At 43.2% G+C, this 20,746-nt stretch overlaps 1 protein-coding gene across 10 annotated transcripts in view; it reads right to left on the reverse strand.

The window, feature by feature from the left end:
• The window catches only part of TNRC6A (trinucleotide repeat containing adaptor 6A), a 205,457-nt gene that overhangs the window by 31,948 nt on the left and 152,763 nt on the right, over positions 1-20,746 (reverse strand). For 7 of the 10 annotated variants that reach the window (XR_007147878.1, XM_047839222.1, XM_047839223.1 and 4 more), the window contains 3 exons: positions 14,288-14,692; positions 1,761-4,343; positions 223-399 (listed from right to left, as the gene is read on the reverse strand). Coding sequence is in view for 9 of the 10 variants with exons in the window: in XM_047839222.1 (XP_047695178.1) it covers positions 223-399; positions 1,761-4,343; positions 14,288-14,692 (3,165 nt within the window). In the remaining variant the exon portion in view is untranslated. The remainder of the gene's footprint in view (positions 1-222; positions 400-1,760; positions 4,344-14,287; positions 14,693-20,746) is intronic. The other 3 variants (XM_047839227.1, XM_047839228.1, XM_047839226.1) reach the window with 2 other exon arrangements.

The following is a 20,746-nucleotide window of genomic DNA, read 5'->3' on the forward strand; positions in this document are numbered from 1 at the left end:
ATGCAAATCCTTAATAGTTAGCACAGTTCTAAGGAAAGGTAAGAAAATTCACAACGATAAAAGAGCAAACCAAGTTACGAATTCAAAGAGCCAGTGAAATCATCCAGTATGATAATACAGGAATACATTTACAATATAAACATTATCTGATTATTTATAGTCCTAGTCAATGACCGATCACCACTGTGACAAAATAGCTACCAGGAATTATCAACAACTTACCAGATTTGCTTAACGCTTGAGGACCAACAGAGCTGGAGCCCCACGTGGACGTGCTGGATGCCGCAGCAACGGGCTCCCCCCAGCTGGGACCACTGTCTATGGGTTTACCCCATGCTGAAGTACCATTATCCACAGTTGTGGCTGGAGTAGAAGGCTCCCCCCAGGGCTCACCCCAGCCTTTAGAAAGTGTGGGAAAAGAAGTCATCAGCACATGGTAGGGTGGGGCGGTGGAATAAGGGGCAGCAAGGAATACTTTAGGGAACAAAAGATGAAGACCTTCACATTCACGTATCTAATAATGATGCTGTGATGCGCAAAAACAGATGGCATCTGTTTTATGCAAAGATGATAAGTCATTTCCCATTATGATAGTTTAGCCAGTGATGTGACTTTTTCCACCTCTTCTCTCCTAACTGCCCTCTGGGTGTAGAGCAGACTGCTTCCAATAACCCCGATTATGGCAAGTTATCTTCCTTCGAAGACGAACTTAATTCCTGGGAAAGTCAAGTCACTCTGAGCCAAACCTAGTGAATTCAAGCGGGTGATCAAGCCGCGTAACAGCGTGTGGATGAAATTTATACCCTAAGGGCAACCTTTCAACATCACTGTTCTGGGATAAACAAAAATGAACTGCCAGACTAACAAAAGGTAGGCATCCGATTTTTATACCTGCTGGACAATGCTTCTTAAAAATTCTGAAGTGTCAAGTTGCCCAAAGCAAACCCATCAACATTGTTTAAAAGAACCAAAACAGCCTTTCCCTCAGATACGCACCTGTTTCTTCTAAGAATTAAATTCAAATTAATACAATAAGCTCTACTTGGGAGACTAATTAGATGCTGAGAGGTTAGTTTATGAAAACACTGCTATCGCTACGTCCGGTGGGATTATTACTCAATAAAACCTCCATTAACAAAGACAATGCATTCCAGTGACACTTAATGAAAACCTCATTGTCAAGATAATCTGCAGAGATGGGAATCAGTTCCTTGTTATGGGAGGAAAGTGGAACATACCACCAGAAAGGTATTATCAAATGTGTTAAAGCACACATACACACTGTGTGTCTAACAGACTTGGATTTCAGGCCTCCTTAAATAAATGTCTTTGAAGGCCAAATACGGCACCTGGTGTTTAGAGTATTATAGCTGGATGCTTGCTGTATTTCTGGGACTACTGTAGTCAGATAACAAAACCAAGAAGTGACGGCTAGGCTCCGGAGAAGTGGGAAATGTACGGCATTCCCACTCGACACTTTTCCGACTCTGCCTTCTGAAGCCTTCCTAACAGAGAATGGAGCGCGTGAGGGTCACAACCAGCGCGGCCACCGGCAGAGCTCCGCTCCCTCATGTTACACACCTTGCCTGTCGCCATCTTCCCTAGAAGCTTCTCCTGCATTAGAGCAGAAAAGCCCCTTGCGTGCACATCCAACTACTCTGTGAAACAGATCTTAACAGCAGCGGTAAACGGAAACGAGGCTACTGCAGTCCTGGGGGGTGCTGTGTGACACCACCAGACTCGACCCGGTGGAAACTTACCGGAGCCGCCGCCTGCCTCTTTGCTGGAGATGGCACTTGCAGACGGGAGCAGCTGCTGGACCTGTGCTTGCTGGTCTGAACGGCTGCTGCCGTTCGGGACGTTTCTGTTCCACATGTTCACATTTTTGTAGTTGTACTTGCTTGGGTCTCCCCAAGCCGAAGTTCCGTCATCAATCTCCATTTTGCGACGTATGGATTCCGGGGATGGTTCCTCCCAGCCTGTGGGCTCTTCTTCCTTTGTCGGGGCTGGTATAGGTCCTCCCAGCCAGCCTGTACCGGGAGGTTTGCCTGTAGCTGGCGGGATCCCCCAGGATCCGACAAGGTCTTGTGGCTTGTTCCAGTCTGGAGAACCGACTGGCTTCGACGAATCTCCCCAACCTAGAGACTGATTAGACTTTGGAGGATCTCCCCATCCCTGGGAAGGATTAGGTTTAGAAGATTCATCCCATCCTGATGAATTATTTGGATTTATGTTATTTCCCCAAGTAAAAGAACTAGTTTTACCAAGTTCGTTCCAACCGGAAACGGACCGGTCACTGTCACTACCTCCTGAGCTAGATTTCTTGTTAGCCTCACCCCAATGGTTACTCCTCGAAGTTTCTCCCCAGTTATCGCTGGCGGACACGGCCCACCCTTGGTTTGATTTTTGCCCGTCACCCCATCCCTGTTTGCTCTTTTGCGAATCATTCCACGTGGACTTCTCTTCTTTGCAGTTCCCCCACTGATTGCTCTTGACCGTTCCTGTAGCAGCAGAATCATCTTCCCATCCCCCCTGGCAGTTCGAGCCTTTGGAATCTCCCCACCGCAGAGCAGGTTTGGGATCTCCCCACCCCGATACAGATGAGGTATCGTTACTAGTAGGGCTAGTCTTATCTACACACGCCCCTGAGTTAAAAGTCTGTGTGGCAGAGCTTCCCCAGGCCTCTGTCCCATTGTCAGTCTTTCTTTCCCCTCTAGGTGAAGTTTCGGTGTCCCAGGCAGTATTCTGCTTAATCGGAGTCTGTCCCCAACCAGAGTTGGAGAGGACACGTGGATCCAAGTCAGTCCTGTTCACGATGCTTTGGAGTAATGTGTGCTGATCAATTTTCCTCCTATCTCTACTCTGACTTTCCCCAGTTGCTTTTTCCTCGAGGCGTCCAGTGCTTTCTGTACTACCTTCACTCTCCACTGTTCCTCCTGTTTTGGCCCACACGCTGTTCTGCTCGTTTGTCTGGGATGTGGCAGCACCCTGATCCTCTTCCTCAGTAGATTTCCATCCGTTTGTAAACTTCTTACCATTGCCGTTTGCACTGTCATTGGAATGCTGATTGCTAGGCAGTTTGCTCCACTCGGCGCCGGGTAGATTAGTGCCAGTGTTTTGTGCGGGAGCTCCCCACCCTCTTCGACTTCCTCCAGAACTGGCGCCATTCCCGCTTCCCCATGACGCACTCTGGGAACCCGCTGCCCCGGACTCCCACACGCCTCCTCCTTTATTTGCGTTAACTTGAAAGTTAGTGCCCACAGGCCCATTCATGCCAGGCTGCATTAGAGTTGCATTCACAGTGTCACCATTAGCTTGGCCGTTAGGGCTCGAACATTTGTCTCCAGAGTAATTAGAACCATAGGCACCCCACGTAGTACCGTAAGAGCCTCCACTTTTTGACTCTCCATTGCTAAGGTGAGAAAGGGAAGTGCCATTCATAACTGACGGAGCCTGTATCTGAGGAGGATTCATTGTGCTCACACGCCAGGCCCCTGTATTACTAGGCAGTTCATTATTCTGTACTGAACCGGAGTTTGGTAAACTAGAGGTCATAAAGTTAGTAGTGTTATTTGGTCCAGTCATTTCAGTGGTAATATTCTGAGGTTGACCACTGAATGAAACCTTCTGTGTACCACTTACTTCAGATTCACAAGTTTCCTGAAGGCTTCCCCAGGTACCATGGGTAGCAGAACCACCCACTTTAGAGTTAATACTCTGATTGTTAGGCATCTGGCCTATGGTACTGCACTGAATATTGATGCCGGAACTACCGCTCCCTACAGGCCCTTTTAGGGCAAGTCCGTTGTTTTCTAATACTGGCCAGGCACCATGGTTGCTAGCTGGATTCAAAGTGCTTGGATTTAACCCTCCATTTGATGAAGAACTTACAGTGCCCCAAGCATTCATTCTATTGTTGCTACTTTCTGATTTGCTTTCAGGAGCATCCACAGAGACCTGACATGTGCTTATTATGGCTCCATGGGAAAAACCCCATGGCCCAGTACTACCTCCATGGCCCACATTATTGCTGCTGCTACCAACCACAAACTTGTTTTGGGAACCAAGTCCAGTGCTATTCCGAAGGCCATCTTTTTCACCACCTGTGTTCCCTGAAGCCATGATAGTGATGTTTCTCTCTGATTCAGAACTGGAGACAGAATCAGCATCCATACATTCTGAAGCCAACTCTGGATCACTGCCAGGGACTGAGGGCCATACTTCTTTCTCAGGGGAGTCGTTCACAACAGCATTCTTACAATTTGTGCTAGAGTCACTCGGAGAAGACACAGGTCCCCGCTGCGAATTTTCATAATGGGATCCTGAAGTATTGTGGTTTAGATCTAGAGTAAAGGAGAAGTACAAAAACACTTAGGAAGGGTCTGAGAAAATGATAAGTACGTTATAAATGTATGTGGTTCCGCAATACTTGACAAATGCGATACTTGGCAGTATGGTTACAAAGGCACTGGGTATATGCCAGCCGCCAACGTTTCTCATCCAGTTGTTAATCCCACACGGGAAGGGTATTTTGCTGCTTTGTTCACTGATGTTACCCTATAAGCCTAAAGCAGCACCTGGAACATAAGAGCCCCTCTCAATAAATATCTGCTGAATGAACAAACTGTTACCTTATCAGCAAAGAAAAGAATTTTGGTGTCAGGAAGGACTAGGTGATAGTAAACGTATTAGGATAATGAGGCAACCCAGGCCTAGAGGCCTGACATGAGAAAAAAGGGGTTGGAAAGTAGATGGGTAAGGACAAACAGACAAACTTGATTAAATGTATTAGAAATATACTAGAAATGCCTTCTTGTCTTCCCTTTCTTAGAACAGCTTCTCCACACAACTGTTTTTGGGTATTATAACATCCTTATAAAAATTACAAAGTCTTTTCCATTATATTTCCATTTCATTAGTGTTTATACTCAACCTGAAATACTGCACGCAAGTCAGCATTATTTTAGTTCCATTCCCCTTCATAAAAATTTAATTTACTTTCACAGCCATGTTTTTTTAGAAGATCACAGAATTGCGATGATTCAAAAATCAAGGGCAGGGGCGCCTGGGTGGCGCAGTCGGTTAAGCGTCCGACTTCAGCCAGGTCACGATCTCGCGGTCCGGGAGTTCGAGCCCCGCATCGGGCTCTGGGCTGATGGCTCTGAGCCTGGAGCCTGTTTCCGATTCTGTGTCTCCCTCTCTCTCTGCCCCTCCCCCGTTCATGCTCGGTCTCTCTCTGTCCCAAAAATAAATAAACGTTGGAAAAAAAAAATAAAAAAAAAATCAAGGGCAGACACTGGACACTATTAACGACCGACCAGTCATATAATCCTACACTCTTGGCCTCACCGCTGTATCTCATCATCTAGTTATTTTGCCGCAGGTAGGGGGCAGGCAGTTCTCATGTTTCCAATACCTTCCCAGATTCATTACTCTCATTCGGCGTAGGGATCTGGTAGTTAGAAGTTTCTCAGAGATGCTAACCTCCATAAGATGTCTGCATTTAGACTGCCTTTAGGGGGTCGCTTATGCTGTAGTTCTCGACTAGAATGGTAATCAGAATCCTATGTGGTGCTTCTAAATAACCCACGGGTTCAAGTCATATCCCAGACCCAATGAGCCAACCGCCAGGGGCTGGAGGCCTAGAAAACAAATATAACTCACTATCAGGATGTTGCTAATGTGGAAAACCAGGTTCACCTGGTATCATTTTGTCTCAAAGCACAACCTCCAAGCAGCAAAACATTATGAGCTAGAAAAGAGTAGCAGAAAAAAGGACTAAAGAGAAACCAAAAGCATGCATATAATTCACTAAATACATGAAATTTAAAGTTCTATGAGAGACTCTGGTCTCCGCTCCCTGTTTGAGAGTCAGGTTTTTTCAGCTGCCAAATCAAGTTTGCCATCTTTCATTGCCTGTGAGAAGGATTTTTGTCACAAAACACAAGACACCGAACAGTCTGTCTCGTTGGGCAAAAACAAGCCAATACACGGACTAGCACCTGCACCGCCAGCAACATCATTCAGTACCATGGGTCATGTGTTTTCTATGCATTTTTGTCACTGACTCCTTGGAACGACCCTAGAGCACAGCTATTACCTTCAACTTTGTAGATGGGGAAATCGAGGCCCAGAGGGTAAGTTATAGCACAGGTGAGGAAGAGCGGATTCAGCACTTGGGTAAAAAAACTAGGTGGCTAATAACAACACGGCTGGAACTCTAGAGACACAGAGGTTCAAGTCCGGGCTCTATGCAGCAGCTGTATGACCAAGTCTGCAGAGTGGGGACACAAACAGTACCACGCCACCCAGCCGGGAGCTACACTGTCCTGTGTGAAGTATTTAGTTCAACACCAGCTTCGAGTAACTGCTCCACGGAGCGCCAACTTACTCACGGAGTGAGTAAGAGCACAGCTCTGTTGCCAGACTGCTTGGACTTAAAAGCTGCCCTGCCATTTACTAGCTGTGTGGTCCCAGGCAAGAGGCTCCGTCTTCCTGCAAATTAGTTTCCTCATCTGTAAAGCAGGGACGATAATAATACCCATCACAAATAGCTGGAAGACTGAGTGGTTCATAATTAAAAGTGCTTTGAACCACACCTGATCCAGAGTAGGTACTTAATAAATGAGGGCAGTTATTATCACTAATTAATAATAGTGACGATTACTGGGATTTTTCAGTCCTGTCTCCAAAGCACATTTTTCACTCCATCACGTCTATCTCAGGAAGAACAAAACTGGAAAGCATACAACAACCTGCTTACTTTAAATCTCTACATAACTCACAAAGAATGCTAATTCCTGAATTATTCCCCCACAGGCACCCCCTCTCAAAGGGGGAAAAAAGTTCCTGCTTCTTTATTGCTTTTCTTCATATCCGTAAGTTTCCTAAAACCTAAGATTTATCCTTGCTTGCTTCCTGAGCGTGGCAAATCCTAAACACTGCCAAGCCCCAAATCCATCCACATCTCCAAATCTGAATAATCAAGCTGCCACCACCACCACCACCACCACCACCATCATCATCATCATCTCAAAGGCTAGAGCAGAAGTGCTTGTTTCCATTCTTTGTTTTTCTACAAGCGCGTGTTTTCTTGCCACTTCCAAATAGCAGGAGTAAATAAGATCAAGAATGTTAGACAAAACTACCTAAGCTGAAAATAAATGAACAGACCTGGAACTTAACACTTAAACAGCAAAAGCGTTCCCATAATGACAGGAAAAAGGTAGGATAGGTGTCGTCAACACTAATACGCAGCCTTGTGCTGGAAGATGATCCAGAAAAAAGGTAAGGAGAGCAGACAGGAAACAAAGCAGGTTAACATGTAAAAGCAATGGTTTTCCTATACCCCAGAAATAGTCAATGAGAAAATGTGATTGAAAAAGGATCCTAACTGCAACAGCCACAGAAACTATAAAGCAGCTTGGAATGAAGCTAACAAAAATATTTAGTCATTTATGATTACATTTGATTGCAGGCCACAGAAGACAACTTGATTAAATACAGAAACTTGTTCCTGAATAAGAAGATAATAATAATATTCTTTCTTAAAGTTTAATTCAATTAAAAGAAATTGCCAGCAGGAGTCTGTAACTTGGTTTAAGTGACTTAAAGATTCATGTAGAACATAAGAGAATTCCAAAAAAAATCTCAGGAGTGGGAGAGGGCGGGGGGAACCGCATGATCATGCAACAGCTAGCCAGTGCTGCACTGCCCGAGTGTCGAAGCTTTAACTGAACAGTAAAAGCAAACCAGAAACAGATCCAAGCATTTGTGAACTGTTAGCATTTTAAATCAACAGGAGAAAAGGAATATCCAATACTTTAAAAAGATTTCTTGAAATGAGACAAATTTTGTCAAAAATAATTTCATATGATTGTGTTAAAAGATGAAACCATGAAGTTACCATGAATGAGAATTTTTTATACATAAAAAAGTAAAACAACAACAACAACAACAAAACAACAAAAAACAAAAAACCCAGGAAACAAAGGACCTAGATCTGACTACTTGCCCCAAATGCGAAGCCTTTTTATGTCAAAATACATCAAAAGCAGCAAGCAAACAAACAAACCCCCCCCCCCCCCCCAGCAAACAGCATGATACATTTTGCAAACCAAATTCTATCACCTTTAATGTTAGTAAAAATTTCTCAGAATCTAGTCATGAGCTGGTTTGGAGGTGGTGGTGGTCTAAATGTGTCTTTTGCTATATATTTCTATGTATTTTAGGAAAAGTAGAGATCCATCAGCACTTATTAGCTAAAATTCCATTTTTAATCTGAAACCTATTTGATACTTTCAAAAAAACCTAAAAGAGTATTTTGAAAACTGTTTACCAAGAACCTTTTGGTTATGAAAAACGTGCAGTTTAGACAGAGGTGGGGAGATCCTCGTCTAATTAAGGTGTAAAAAGAAGAGGGTTCCTTGGCGATTGCAACTAAAACATTTCAGAGACTGAGATTATTTCAGAATTGGGAGAGGTCAAATTTTTAGTATGTTTCCCTTACAGATAAGGAAACCAAAACCCATCATCACAAATGATCCAGAGGATAAACCCAGAGGAACCTTATTAACAATCCTGTTAAGTTTTTCCAGGAAACAGCAAGCAACAGCGAGACTGTGAAACCCCGACTTGGCGTGAGGAAAGGGGACAGTGGAGTTTTACTGAGTGTGGTGCAAAACACAAATCTGTACACACGGCAATGATGTGGGCAAACTAAGATCCGTATGACTGTGCTTTAACTGCAGAACACTGGAAATGCAAACTACCACCGGCTCCTTGTCTATCAAGGGTGCTGGGGGCAGCTCTAGCATCACATCTCAAGAAGAAAGGTGTCACTTCCTAGAGCCTCTGCACAAAGATCAAAGCGGGCATGTGCAGGCAAAGCACAGACTGGCTATAATTCAAGTGATTTGTAAATTAACAGTATAATCTGCTCAGGAAGAATTTAGATTCAAGAAAGTTCATTTACTTTTCTTATTAGATATATAGCATATAACAGATTTAACAGTTAAACATGTGCTTTCTGCCTTAAAGACTTCATTCTCACCAGAGGACAAAGTCCTTCAGAAGTAAATAGTACTTCGGTGTCATAGTATTTCTGGGAAGGATGATGCAGTATCACTGGGAATATGAGAGGCTGACATGCACAATTTCAAACAGCACTCAAGGGACAAAGTCTAGAACGTTTCTTTCAGTTATTCTGGCCTCTAGTCCAGGGGCTGGGAAAACTTTTCCCGTGAAGGTCCGATTAGTGAATATTTTAAGTCTTGCCAGTCAGATGGTCTCTGTGGCAACCACTCTGCCACTGTGGCCTGGAAGCAGGCATAAAAACAATGTGGACACGAGTGGCGTGGCAGTCTTCCAGTAAAACTTGACTGGAATGGGCTGCAAGCCATCCTCTTCTAGATTAAAGAAGACAAAAGCAATACTACCAACCAAATGTGATGCACGGATCATGGCTGGTTTCTGGTTTGAGACACGAGGTGAGGCTGCTGGGAGACAACCATAAAAGACAATCTCAGGGGTGCTGCTCCAGACCAGATGGTGAGTGCCTCGATGGGGCCAGTGGTGATGGCCATCCCCGGGAGAGAAAAGCTGAGACATGTGGGAGATGAACCAGCAGGACCTGGACAACCAGTGGCCCGTGAGACATGAGTTTAAGATTTCTAGATGACTGGTGCTGGATGATGGGGATGCCAACCTTCTGAGCAATGGAACCCAGAAAGAGACACTGGAATGTGGCCGGATGAGAAGTTCCATTTTGGACGTGTGGGGTTTGAGGGGCCTCACATCAGCTGAAGACATCCAGAGGACATGAACCTAAAACTGGGGAGAGATCTGAAGCAAAGCCATGGGGGGGGGAATAAAACCTGAAAATTGGTCAAAGAAAAGGGAAAGAATGCAAGAGCTTTCAGGAGGAGGGCGCGATCAACAATAAAAATGTAGGTGTCTATTAAGATAAAAACGGAAAAGCCTGTTTTTTGCCACAACTAAAACTAAAAATAAGTTAGTCTGGATTTGTCGTTCAGAAGATCAGTGACCTTAGGAAGAGCTATTTTAGTCAAGTGAGCAGGAGCCAGACTACAGAGGACTGAAGTGATGTATCAGAGAGTACAAATATAGACCACTCCGCGAGACGGTGGAGGAGAGAAATTCTGTGATTCCTCAGGAGACTGGGAGTTTAAATTTTTCTTAAAAAGACGATACAAGCTTAACTAGGTTTATAGACTAAGGGCGAAGAGGTGCGAATAGAGAGCAAAAAGCAGAAGCTCCGGGACAGCAAGGACATGAACCACACTGAAAAAGCAGTAAAGAGCACAGGTGGATGGACAATATTTTCATCTTGAAACATCTCTGGAAACCTTAACATTCTCTTTTTCATTAAAACAGCCCCATTTCTTGGTCATTCCCCATGATAGCTCAAATGACCTTGAGATTTCTTTAAAAAAAAAAAAAAATTCAAACGTAGTAAAGGCTATGAAAAGTAATGCAGACAATACCCACATGCCCCTCCCTGTGAGAAATAACTAATACAAAAAAGTCCTGTGCACCCTTCTCTAACCACATCTCCTCCCTTCCCCAGTGAGTCACCGAGGGTAACCACTCAAAATGCTGTATCTGAACTCATCTCTAAGCAATACAGAATGTTCTTTTGCAGGCTTTATATTTTATATAAACGATATCCTACCATAAACAAACAAAATGACATTCTTGGAAGAACCAGTGGAACTGTGAACACGAACTACGTATTACAAGATACTGAACATGTCCCCTCTTTGCGCAGGGGTGGATCGTGGCATCATGGTTGCACAGGAGACGATCCTTATTCTTGGGGAACTTCCTGTAGCAGTATTAAAGGTGAAGTGTAATGAATGTGCACGTGTGTGCAACGTATGTACACATGATGGGGAAGTGCACACGTGAAGGCAAGGAGGAAGGTGAGGGAAGGAGGTGTGCATGTGAAGTCAAGGTGGGAAACTACTAACAACCGCTGGATCTGGGTGCAGGGTACACGGGGATTTGTTTCTCTATCCGTTTAGCTCTTTGTCAGCTGGATAATAAAACGTGGGTCGGAACACTTTGGCCCCGTAAGAACAATACTGCTGCCAGCCCTGTTAGGTGCATCAGCGCCGCCCAGATCCTTTATTACCTAAAGGCCTCTAGGTCCCCCAAACTGAAGTGTTATTTGGGCAGCAGCAAAGCCCGATACCCGAAGGCTCTAAGTCCCTTGGCACGGACTGAAAGCATCATGCGTGTTTGAGGCCCGGCCACAAATGAGAAGCTGGGCATGCAGAGCAGTCTGGTTTGACCAGCGCAGCAGGGTTCTAAAGGCTGGCACAGGTATTTCGGAAGGGTACAAAACTCAGTACAGTTGCCCCAGTTCCCATCACTCTTTCTTATCTTCTACCTCGCTTACTTGCTAGGCCCGAGAAGGGGCTGAGCTTGTGACCTCTGATTCACGAAGTACCTGTTCTCATCTAGGTGAGACCCCTGCTCCCTGACTGCACTGAATAAACGAGAAATGAGTTCTGTGAGGACAAGGGAGGTGTATCCAGCACTCCTCACTTTTATCATGAAAACGTTAAGCAAATAGCTGCGTATTTATTGTATGTACTGATTAACGTGTCAAATCATCTCCATTAACTGCATCTGTTTGGGAAACAAAAATGTCAAACACGGATACAAAAATTAAAAGTTAAGATCATGTTCGTACAATTCTGAACTGCATGCGGTTCACGACACCACAGCTTTTGTATAAAAAGCAGTATAGGGGCGCCTGGGTGGCGCAGTCGGTTGAGCGTCCGACTTCAGCCAGGTCACGATCTCGCGGTCCGGGAGTTCGAGCCCCGCGTCAGGCTCTGGGCTGATGGCTCAGAGCCTGGAGCCTGTTTCCGATTCTGTGTTTCCCTCTCTCTCTGCCCCTCCCCCGTTCATGCTCTGTCTCTCTCTGTCCCAAAAATAAATAAACGTTGAGAAAAAAAAAAAAATTAAAAAAAAAATAAATAAATAAAAAAAAATAAAAAAAGCAGTATAAACTGCTCAAGCTGTTTATAACATAGGCTACGCCGCTCCTCACTGATCACTAGCCTAAGCTCGAATCTGTAAAATGAGGCTTAAATGTGTTTGTGAGGTGTGTGCATCGTAGCGAACACCCGCTAAAGGTCAGTCATTACTGTTGTAAATACCCCTCAGAGGCCAGGGCAGGCCTGACAGTCTCAGGCGGCTTCCCTGGCTCACAGACACCCGGTGGTCTCTTACGTGGCTAAAGTTGCTCCTACTCCGAGTAGCGCCTACAAAGATGTTTTAATGTAAACATGTGACATATGCTAGTAAGGGGGGTTCCCAAATGTTTTCAAAACAGATAAAAGCACAAGTCTGGTTTCTCTGCAGAGCACTCTGCCTTTGTCATTCACAAGCCTCCGGGCTCAGCCAGACTGCCGACTGCCGCACCCTCCTGGCTTCCGGCCCCCTCGGAAAGTCCTTGGAGAAACACGCAGGATACTTTTCCTTTTCAGCCTCTGTTGAAGATTTCTTCCTATGCTCACATAGGCCTTCTTTTCATCTGAATGCACATCTGTCATACTTGGGGATTTCTGACCACTACCCACTTTTGAGAAAAACACTCTTACACTCCTATTGGTCCATTTCAAAAACACCTTTGTTCTTTCATTTCCCAAACTGAAAAAGCGTATTCAACATCATACCATTTTCTAAATTTACTGGCCCACCTCCCTGTTTGTTTTGTGAACTCCGATGCCACCAGTTTGGTGTGTAGGTACTCGAGCACGTGTTGTGTGAGTAGCCTCTCCTAAGGTTTCAACCACACTTTTAGAAAACATGCTGATGACTCAATACATCTGTTCCCAATCTGATTTCTCAGATGAACTTCACACCAAACTAACTGCTTGGCATCATATATAATGTCTAAACCAGACTCTTCTTCCTGAAAAGTACAAGTTCTTCTGTAAAAGTTTTGGGGAAGATAATTCATTCAGCACCTAAACATTAGGTGCCAAGCTACATGCTTAAAACACATCGCACGGTTTAATCCTCAAAGCAACCATATAGGTTGGGCATTAATGTCCGTACTAGCAGATTAGGAGAAGGTCCAAGTAAGTTAAGTGATTGGGCAAGCCCACACAAGGGAGTTAAGTGGCTGGGGTGTGGGGGGAGGGACGGTGGTAATTTACGTTTGCATCCTTTCCAATACTAATGTGCTGCTCTGATCACCTATGCCAGAAAGATCACCTCTGTGTCCTCTTCCTCCTTCCCCACCACCGTGCAGTATGGTGCCCAAATACAGCACGGCTGTCAGGAGCACAGCTCTGGAGCTGGAACTTGAGCTCTGCCCCTCATTAGCTGGGAGACACGGTAACATGACGTGCAGAGGAGTTCCTGGTGTACATAGGGCAGCAGAGAGAGAGAGAGAGAGAGAGAGAGAGAGAGAGAGAGAAACTCTTGCCGGGATGGTTAGTAAAGGCTGCTCGGATGAGAGGCAGGTTCGTAGCGCAATTAAGTGACATGTCCAAAGAGCCGGGGTTTAAAAGCCAGGTCCATTTGGCTCTAGAAACTTTGTTCATAACCAGGATCTGCTAGTGTTTGCATGTGTGGGAACCTTGATTCTCCTCAAGTCTCTATCTGGCTTGTAGTAAATGCTTCAAAAACAGTTTGAAAAATGAAGGGACAAACCATCAGAGCCCGTCAGAACATGTTGAAACAAACCGAGCTTTGAGAAAACTGTAATCACATACACTTCCTGCCTCACCACCCTTGCTGATCTGTGGCAATAACTGAATGGGTGTGCTGTCTGAATATAATTTCCACGTGCAACAGTCTTTTAATGGCACATGGTAACGGAGTGAGGTTAGGCAAGTTAGCTAATGTCTTGGTGCCCCAGTTACCTCTGTTGAAAAGTGAGGATAAGAACAACTTATGCCTCACAGAGCTGTCAACAATTAATTGCAATAATGTGTATAACTGCTTAGCACATCCCTTGGGGGAGGGTGCTCAATCTGAGCTACAGTTTTATCGATTTAAGCTATAAGCTACTTACTAAAATGGGTAGAACCTGGAGGGACAGTGATTAATCATTTAAAAAGCAGGATGGGCAGTCAGCTTACAGGAAACATTTTTAGGGTTCCCCATTCATAACTCCCTGCACGGAACTCTTATTTGCAGACACTGACGAACACAAATACACCCCCCAAAAGCCATGAATGTATACACTTGCTACGCTGCTAATGATGACAGTGGGAGTCTCGTAAGAAATGCCTTCTCTCACCTGACTGGTTTTTGCTGTTCTGCACCTCTCCGTTATTTTGTGGCTGTTGATTTGTTAAAGCACTGCTTTCTGACTGGCTGCTTAACACTTTAACAGCAGATCCCAGGTTTGCTGCTATGACAGGAAAATGCTGACCCCTCTTTAGAAGCTGTTTGTGTTCCTGGTGGCGAAATCGTGGTGGTACTTCCCGAGGATACCGAGGCAAGGCCTGTGGTGGCTGCGGCTGCGGCTGCGGCTGCTGCGGCTGCTGTGGCGGCTGTGGTGGCTGCTGCGGCGGCTGCGGCTGCTGCGGACTGTTGGCTGTGGCTCGCTTGGCATTATTATTAGTGCTGGTTGCTGTGGAAGTGCCGTTATTAGAGTTGGCAGGCTGAGGCTGGCTTACACTGGGCTTTATCTGTTCTGGCACTAATCCCAACAAAAGAAAAGGGGTGGAAAAGATTAGCCAGTAAAGTGTACCTCCACAGTAAGCCATCTAAGTAAAAAGGCACTAAGAAAAACAACCCTAAAGGAACGGAAAGTTCAAGTGCGTGAGGATATCCTCACTCACAGGCTAGGGTTTTCTTAGGAGAGAGTCAAATTTTACTTCTAACTACCTCTCCAATAAGGGCATGGACATCATCAGCACCCCCTGGCCTGGACAGCTCATGCTCACCAGCTCCGTCCCATATTATTCTGATCAGAGAATAAGCACCTGATTGTACAACTAGAGAACTCACAGTAGCTTCAAGAACAAATGTGCTGAATTGAATTTTGGTAATCCTAAAAGAATCCTCAATTCTCTGGAAACTGTTCTTAATCTGCCTCATTTTTAATGTGTTTGGTTCCTATTCTTCATCTCTGAAAGACTGAACACAAGTAACAGGTAGAAAGGATAGAAAACAATCTGACGGTTTCTTTAAAAACAGACAAAGTTAACAATATTTTTTGCTGTTAAAACATAAAGTCTCAAATAGGACAAACTCAGAACGGGGAAGTGAATACAAAGATAACAGAATGACATCTATGAAACTAACCAAAATGGGAGAAGTAACATAGATAACCTCTCTTAAGGAGAGCTGAGAAATAGCCATTTGTCTACTGTAAGGACAATCCGAAATTATAAAGTATATTTTTAGACCCTTAAAAGAGATCAAATAAGTAAACAAACTGATGGAAAGGACTCAAGCCGGTAAAGATATACCTAGTCTCTAAACTACATAAATGCCGCGTGGTATAAGAACTTTCAGTGCTGGATGGACCCAGGTTTTAATCACAGTGCTGCCTTTACTGAGCTCTGTGTCTTTGGACAAGCTGTATAGACGTGACTGAGCCTGTGGTCTCCCCCGTCAAAGCGGTAACACCTATACCCTGCAGAGCTATCCTCGAGTTAACTGTTACTGCTTACAGAGCACCAAGTACAAGGCGATACAAACAACGGGTATCTGTTAATGATCGGCACAATACCACCTTCTGCGGCCGTTTAACGTTTCCGTGAGAGTTCGACACATCTTTACAGATGCCACTGTCAGACAAATAAAGTGAAATGTATCCATGTGACCAGTGAGGATGCTCGGAGAAAATGCTGCCCAAGGGTTGAGAGCTCCAGGCCTGAAATTAGAACAGCTGCCACTAGAACTGGGTCGTCTGTGTGTCTTTCACCTTGCCCGTACAGGCAGTGTTGATCTAGTACCCAGCACAATGTAAAAACTCCACAAGCAGAAGCTATTCTGTGGACCAAATACAGGAAATATTTGTTAAATGCCTACAATGTGTATGATGGTGTGATAAAGAGGTCACCGGTACCATTTCCAGCAGCTACCTGCTCCCCCGTCCCCACCCCCACCCCTCGCAGCTCTAGAGTCTCCTTCATGTAGGTCTGGCCTCACTAACCACCTTCTATCTCCCGGCCACTGGTGGAGTTTGTCTACGTCACTAATACTAGTATTCTTTAATACGGGATCTGGTCTCTTATTTTTTCATGTGATTTTGATTCCTCTAAAGTAATACAAGCAAACTGTCATTCAGGAGGACTGCACTGAAAAAATTAAAAAATTACATTCCATCTATTGCTTGGAATCCCTTCCATTCTTGAAGGCAACCAAAAAGCCTCACATTAATAATTTGAGCCAAGTACATTCTAGGTCTAATTACTTTATATATGAAACTTTTGTCTCCCAGACAATTTAATGCTCCCAGAAAGCAGCAATAATGTATATTCCTCTGTCACAAGGAAAACAAGGCACTAGAATATTCTAAAGTACCTCTGAAACCAAAAAAAAGATAAAGTACACATAACTATGAAATCATAAAAAACACAAAAACTCCAACTCAACCTTTGCATGTTTAGTACAGGTTCAGCACTGTATCTGGCAACTGAATGTAACCTTGTAATACGGTTATCCACTGCTAAAACACAGGCTTGCCTGCCACTGTATTACTAAAAGGAAAAGACAAGATTGTAACAATTTAAAACCCAACGACATTATTTATATGAGACAGCAACAGGAAAATGGTCTTTAATACACTCAAGGAATTAGAAGATAACCTACAGGCAAACACTTGTGAACAATTTATGTGAATAATGTAGGAGAACCTTAACACTATGCCAAAAGTGACCAGGAATTCAGAAGCAGTATTTCTGTCTGTCACCCGGCAGCCCCATCCCTGCCTCCAATTCAGAGAGCTGCTGTACTCCTCAGTCGAGTGTCATGGGGAAAGTAAGGCCGAGATAGGTCCTCATTTCTGGGGCCAGAAGAGTTAACTAAAACCAGTAAAAATATTAAGACAATGTAACTACTGATTATAAAACTGAACTAAATAATCTGAAGTGAAATCCCAGATATAAACATGACGCATACTGGAAGAGTAAAGAAGTTAACTGCGTGTGAAGGTAGGGTGGTAAGGATGGGGTTGCTGGGTAACAGACATAATTACTGCATGATTTTTGGCTAGTGTGTTTGTGCAGTTAAAATTTAGGTTAATTACATCAATAAATATCCAAACCACTGAAAAGAGAAAAAAAATGAGCAAATAAGAAAACTCAATCCATTCAAAAGATACAGAAAATGCAATTAAAAATAATTATTTCAGAATTGCAGTTAATATGAAATATAGACTAAGATGCCACGCATGAGCTCCAAACGATCTGTAATCAAAATAAATGTAAATGAGTTAAATTTACTTATTAATAAAAGCTCTTTAGCTTTTTTAAGAAAAGAAAAACTTTAAGGAATGTACTTTGCAAAAATCACTTCTAAAACAAAACAATACAGGAAGTTGAGGGGGAAAAGTATACAGATATATGACCAAAAATGCTAACAAAATTTAAATAAAAGCAATATTAATGTCCAGTTTAAAAAAATTCAATCAGAAAATCATTATAAAAAACAAGATGTTGGGGCGCCTGGGTGGCGCAGTCGGTTAAGCAGACGTCTGACTTTAGCCAGGTCACGATCTCGAGGTCCCTGAGTTCGAGCCCCGCGTCGGGCTCTGGGCTGATGGCTCAGAGCCTGGAGCCTGTTTCCGATTCTGTGTCTCCCTCTCTCTCTGCCCCTCCCCCGTTCATGCTCTGTCTCTCTCTGTCCCAAAAATAAATAAAAAACGTTGGAAAAAAACAAAACAAAAAACAAAACAAAACAAAACAAGATGTTTCATACTGATAAAAGAAACCAACTAAAAAAATTTAAACAGCTAAAAGAACCTTTATATACCAAAACTTAGTATCAAAACATGTAAATCAAGTGGAGACAGAAAAACTGGGAAAAAAGGCAAAACCATCTACCTTGATGGACAGAGAACACCTTTTTTGACAAATACCGATGAAACAGTATAAAAGTACACACACACACACACACACACACACACACACAATATAGTACTGAAGAAAACACCACTATATTGCAAAAAGTACAAATAATACAGATGACATTTCTGGATTACAATGCAACCACATTAGAAACAACAAAACTAGCAAATGAAACAGCCTTAAATAAATTTTGAGCTGAAAAAGAAAAAGAAATACCAAAACTGTAGAGTTACCAAGAAAATACTAGTGAAAACAAAACACATGATAAATTTTAAGATACAGCTAAACCAATGCTTAAAGAAAAATTCCTAGCCTTAACTATTTTCAACAAACAAGAATGAATAAAAAGCATCTTATTGAAGTTAAAAAATGAACTAAATGAAGCATATGAAGGAATTAGTGGAGATAAAAGGAGAAACCAAGGACTTTACAAAGTAAACCAGTAACTCCAAGGTGTGGCTTTATGAAAAAAATAAACTGGTAGTTAACCTGATTTTTTTAAATTAGGAAAAAATGAGATGATTTTCTAAAATGAAGATATTTCTTTAGGCTCAACTCTATAATTAACTCGAAAAGATGGAGGAGAGATTTAACTCTGACCCTGAAAAAGGCAAGAAAATAAACAGTAATTAGAACAGAAGAAATGGAGGAATTTATGAAATCACCCATCAGGATCAGACAGTTTGACCAATACTGCCATTCAGTGTTTTTTGTTTTTACTAGAATACTTCTAAGAAACATGTAACTCTAAGTCTAATGCTATTTAAATCGTCGAAGAGCACAGCAGAAAAGGGAACACCCAACAGTGTTACCAGGAAGTCTGACAAAATTTTAGTAATCCCGAACAATGGGGAGAAAAAAGAAATACAAACAGTGCCGGGGATTAAAAAAGACAGAATTCCAAATGTAAACAATGTTCCATAACATGGCTTGGCAAATCTTTCTTGTAAAGAGCCGGATAGTAAACATTTTATAGGCCATATAGTCTTTCAACTACAACTCTGCTATGGTAGCACAAAAACCAGCCACAGACAACACATAAATGAATGGATGTGACTGTGTTTCAGCAAAACTTGGAATACAAAAATAGGCACTGGGCCAAATTTGCAAGCTATAGGCCCAGTGTCTGCCCTATAAAGTATAATTTACCCAAATGAGCTTATAGAGAAGATCCTAGAACAACATCAAAAAACACTGAAAAAAGTCCTCCAAGATTTACCTCTCTAAAAAAAGCACCAGGCCCAGATGACTTTATAGGGAATGTGCATATAAAATCTTCAAGAGGGGCACCTGGGTGGCTCAGCTGGTTAAGCGTCCAACTTCAGCTCAGGTCATGATCTGGCGGACCATGAATTCGAGCCCTGAGTTGGGCTCTGTGCTGACAGTTCAGAGCCTGGAGCCTGCTCGCATTCTGTGTTTCCCTCTCTCTCTGCCCCTCCCTGCTCTCTCTCAAAAATAAATAAACATTAAAAATAAATAAACAGGGGCGCCTGGGTGGCGCAGTCGGTTAAGCGTCCGACTTCAGCCAGGTCACGATCTCGCGGTCCAGGAATTCAAGCCCCGCGTCGGGCTCTGGGCTGATGGTTCAGAGCCTGGAGCCTGTTTCCGATTCTGTGTCTCCCTCTCTCTCTGCCCCTCCCCCGTTCATGCTCTGTCTCTCGCTGTCCCAAAAATAAATAAACGTTGAAAAAAAAATAATAAATAAATAAATAAAAATAAAATCCTTAAGAAACATGTCCTATCAATCTACACAAACTGTTTCAGAATAAAGAAGTGCAGGTTCAAAAGACTGTCTAGATTCAAATCTTGGCTCTGCAACTTACTAGCTGTATGAACATGGGCAAGCCACCTAAGAACCTGTACCTCTGCTCCCCTCATCTGTAAAACAGGGGTAAGTATTAATACCTCTACCACACAGGGTTGTTGTGAGGCTTTAATAAGACAATGGATGTAAAGAACTGAGAATAGTACTTGGCCCCTTGCGAGTACCCAATAAATGTTAGTGATCACTACTGCTGTCTAGGTTAAAAAAGGGGGAGTAAGGATGACCCTCAGATTTCTGGCCTGGAATGTGGGTAGACAGTAGTACCATCTACCAAGATACTGTAATAGAAGACAAAAACTAAGTTTGGAAAATACGTGAGAATGAGCTTTGGTTTTGATGTTAGGTTTACTGTTTCTGTACGACAGTAATTCTCAAACGTTTTGGTCTCAAGACCCCTTTGCGCTTTTAAAAGTTATTGAGAACACCAAAGATCTTTTGTTTATGTGGGTTAAAACTATATTTACCATATTAGAAATTTATAGAGATATTTAAAAATATATTAATTCATTTAAAAAATAAACTCTTGGGGCGCCTGGGTGGCTTAGTCGGTTAAAGCCTCTGACTTTGGCTCAAGGGCTCAAGCCCCGCAACCAGCTGTGTGCTGACCGCTCGAAGCCTGGAGGCTGCTTAGGATTCTGTGTGTGTGTGTGTGTGTCTCTCTCTCTCTCAAAAATAAACATTAAAAAAAATAAAAAAACACAAACAAAAACAAAAACAAAAACTCTTGGGAGTGCATGGGTGTCTCCGTTGGTTAAGCATTCAACTCTTGATTTTGGCTCAGGTCATAATCTTACGGTTCATGGGACTGAGTCCTGAGTCAGGATTCTCTCTCCTCCTCTCTGCCCCTTCC

Source organism: Prionailurus viverrinus, chromosome E3, assembly GCF_022837055.1.
Source record: "Prionailurus viverrinus isolate Anna chromosome E3, UM_Priviv_1.0, whole genome shotgun sequence".
Lineage (NCBI taxonomy): Eukaryota > Metazoa > Chordata > Mammalia > Carnivora > Felidae > Prionailurus > Prionailurus viverrinus.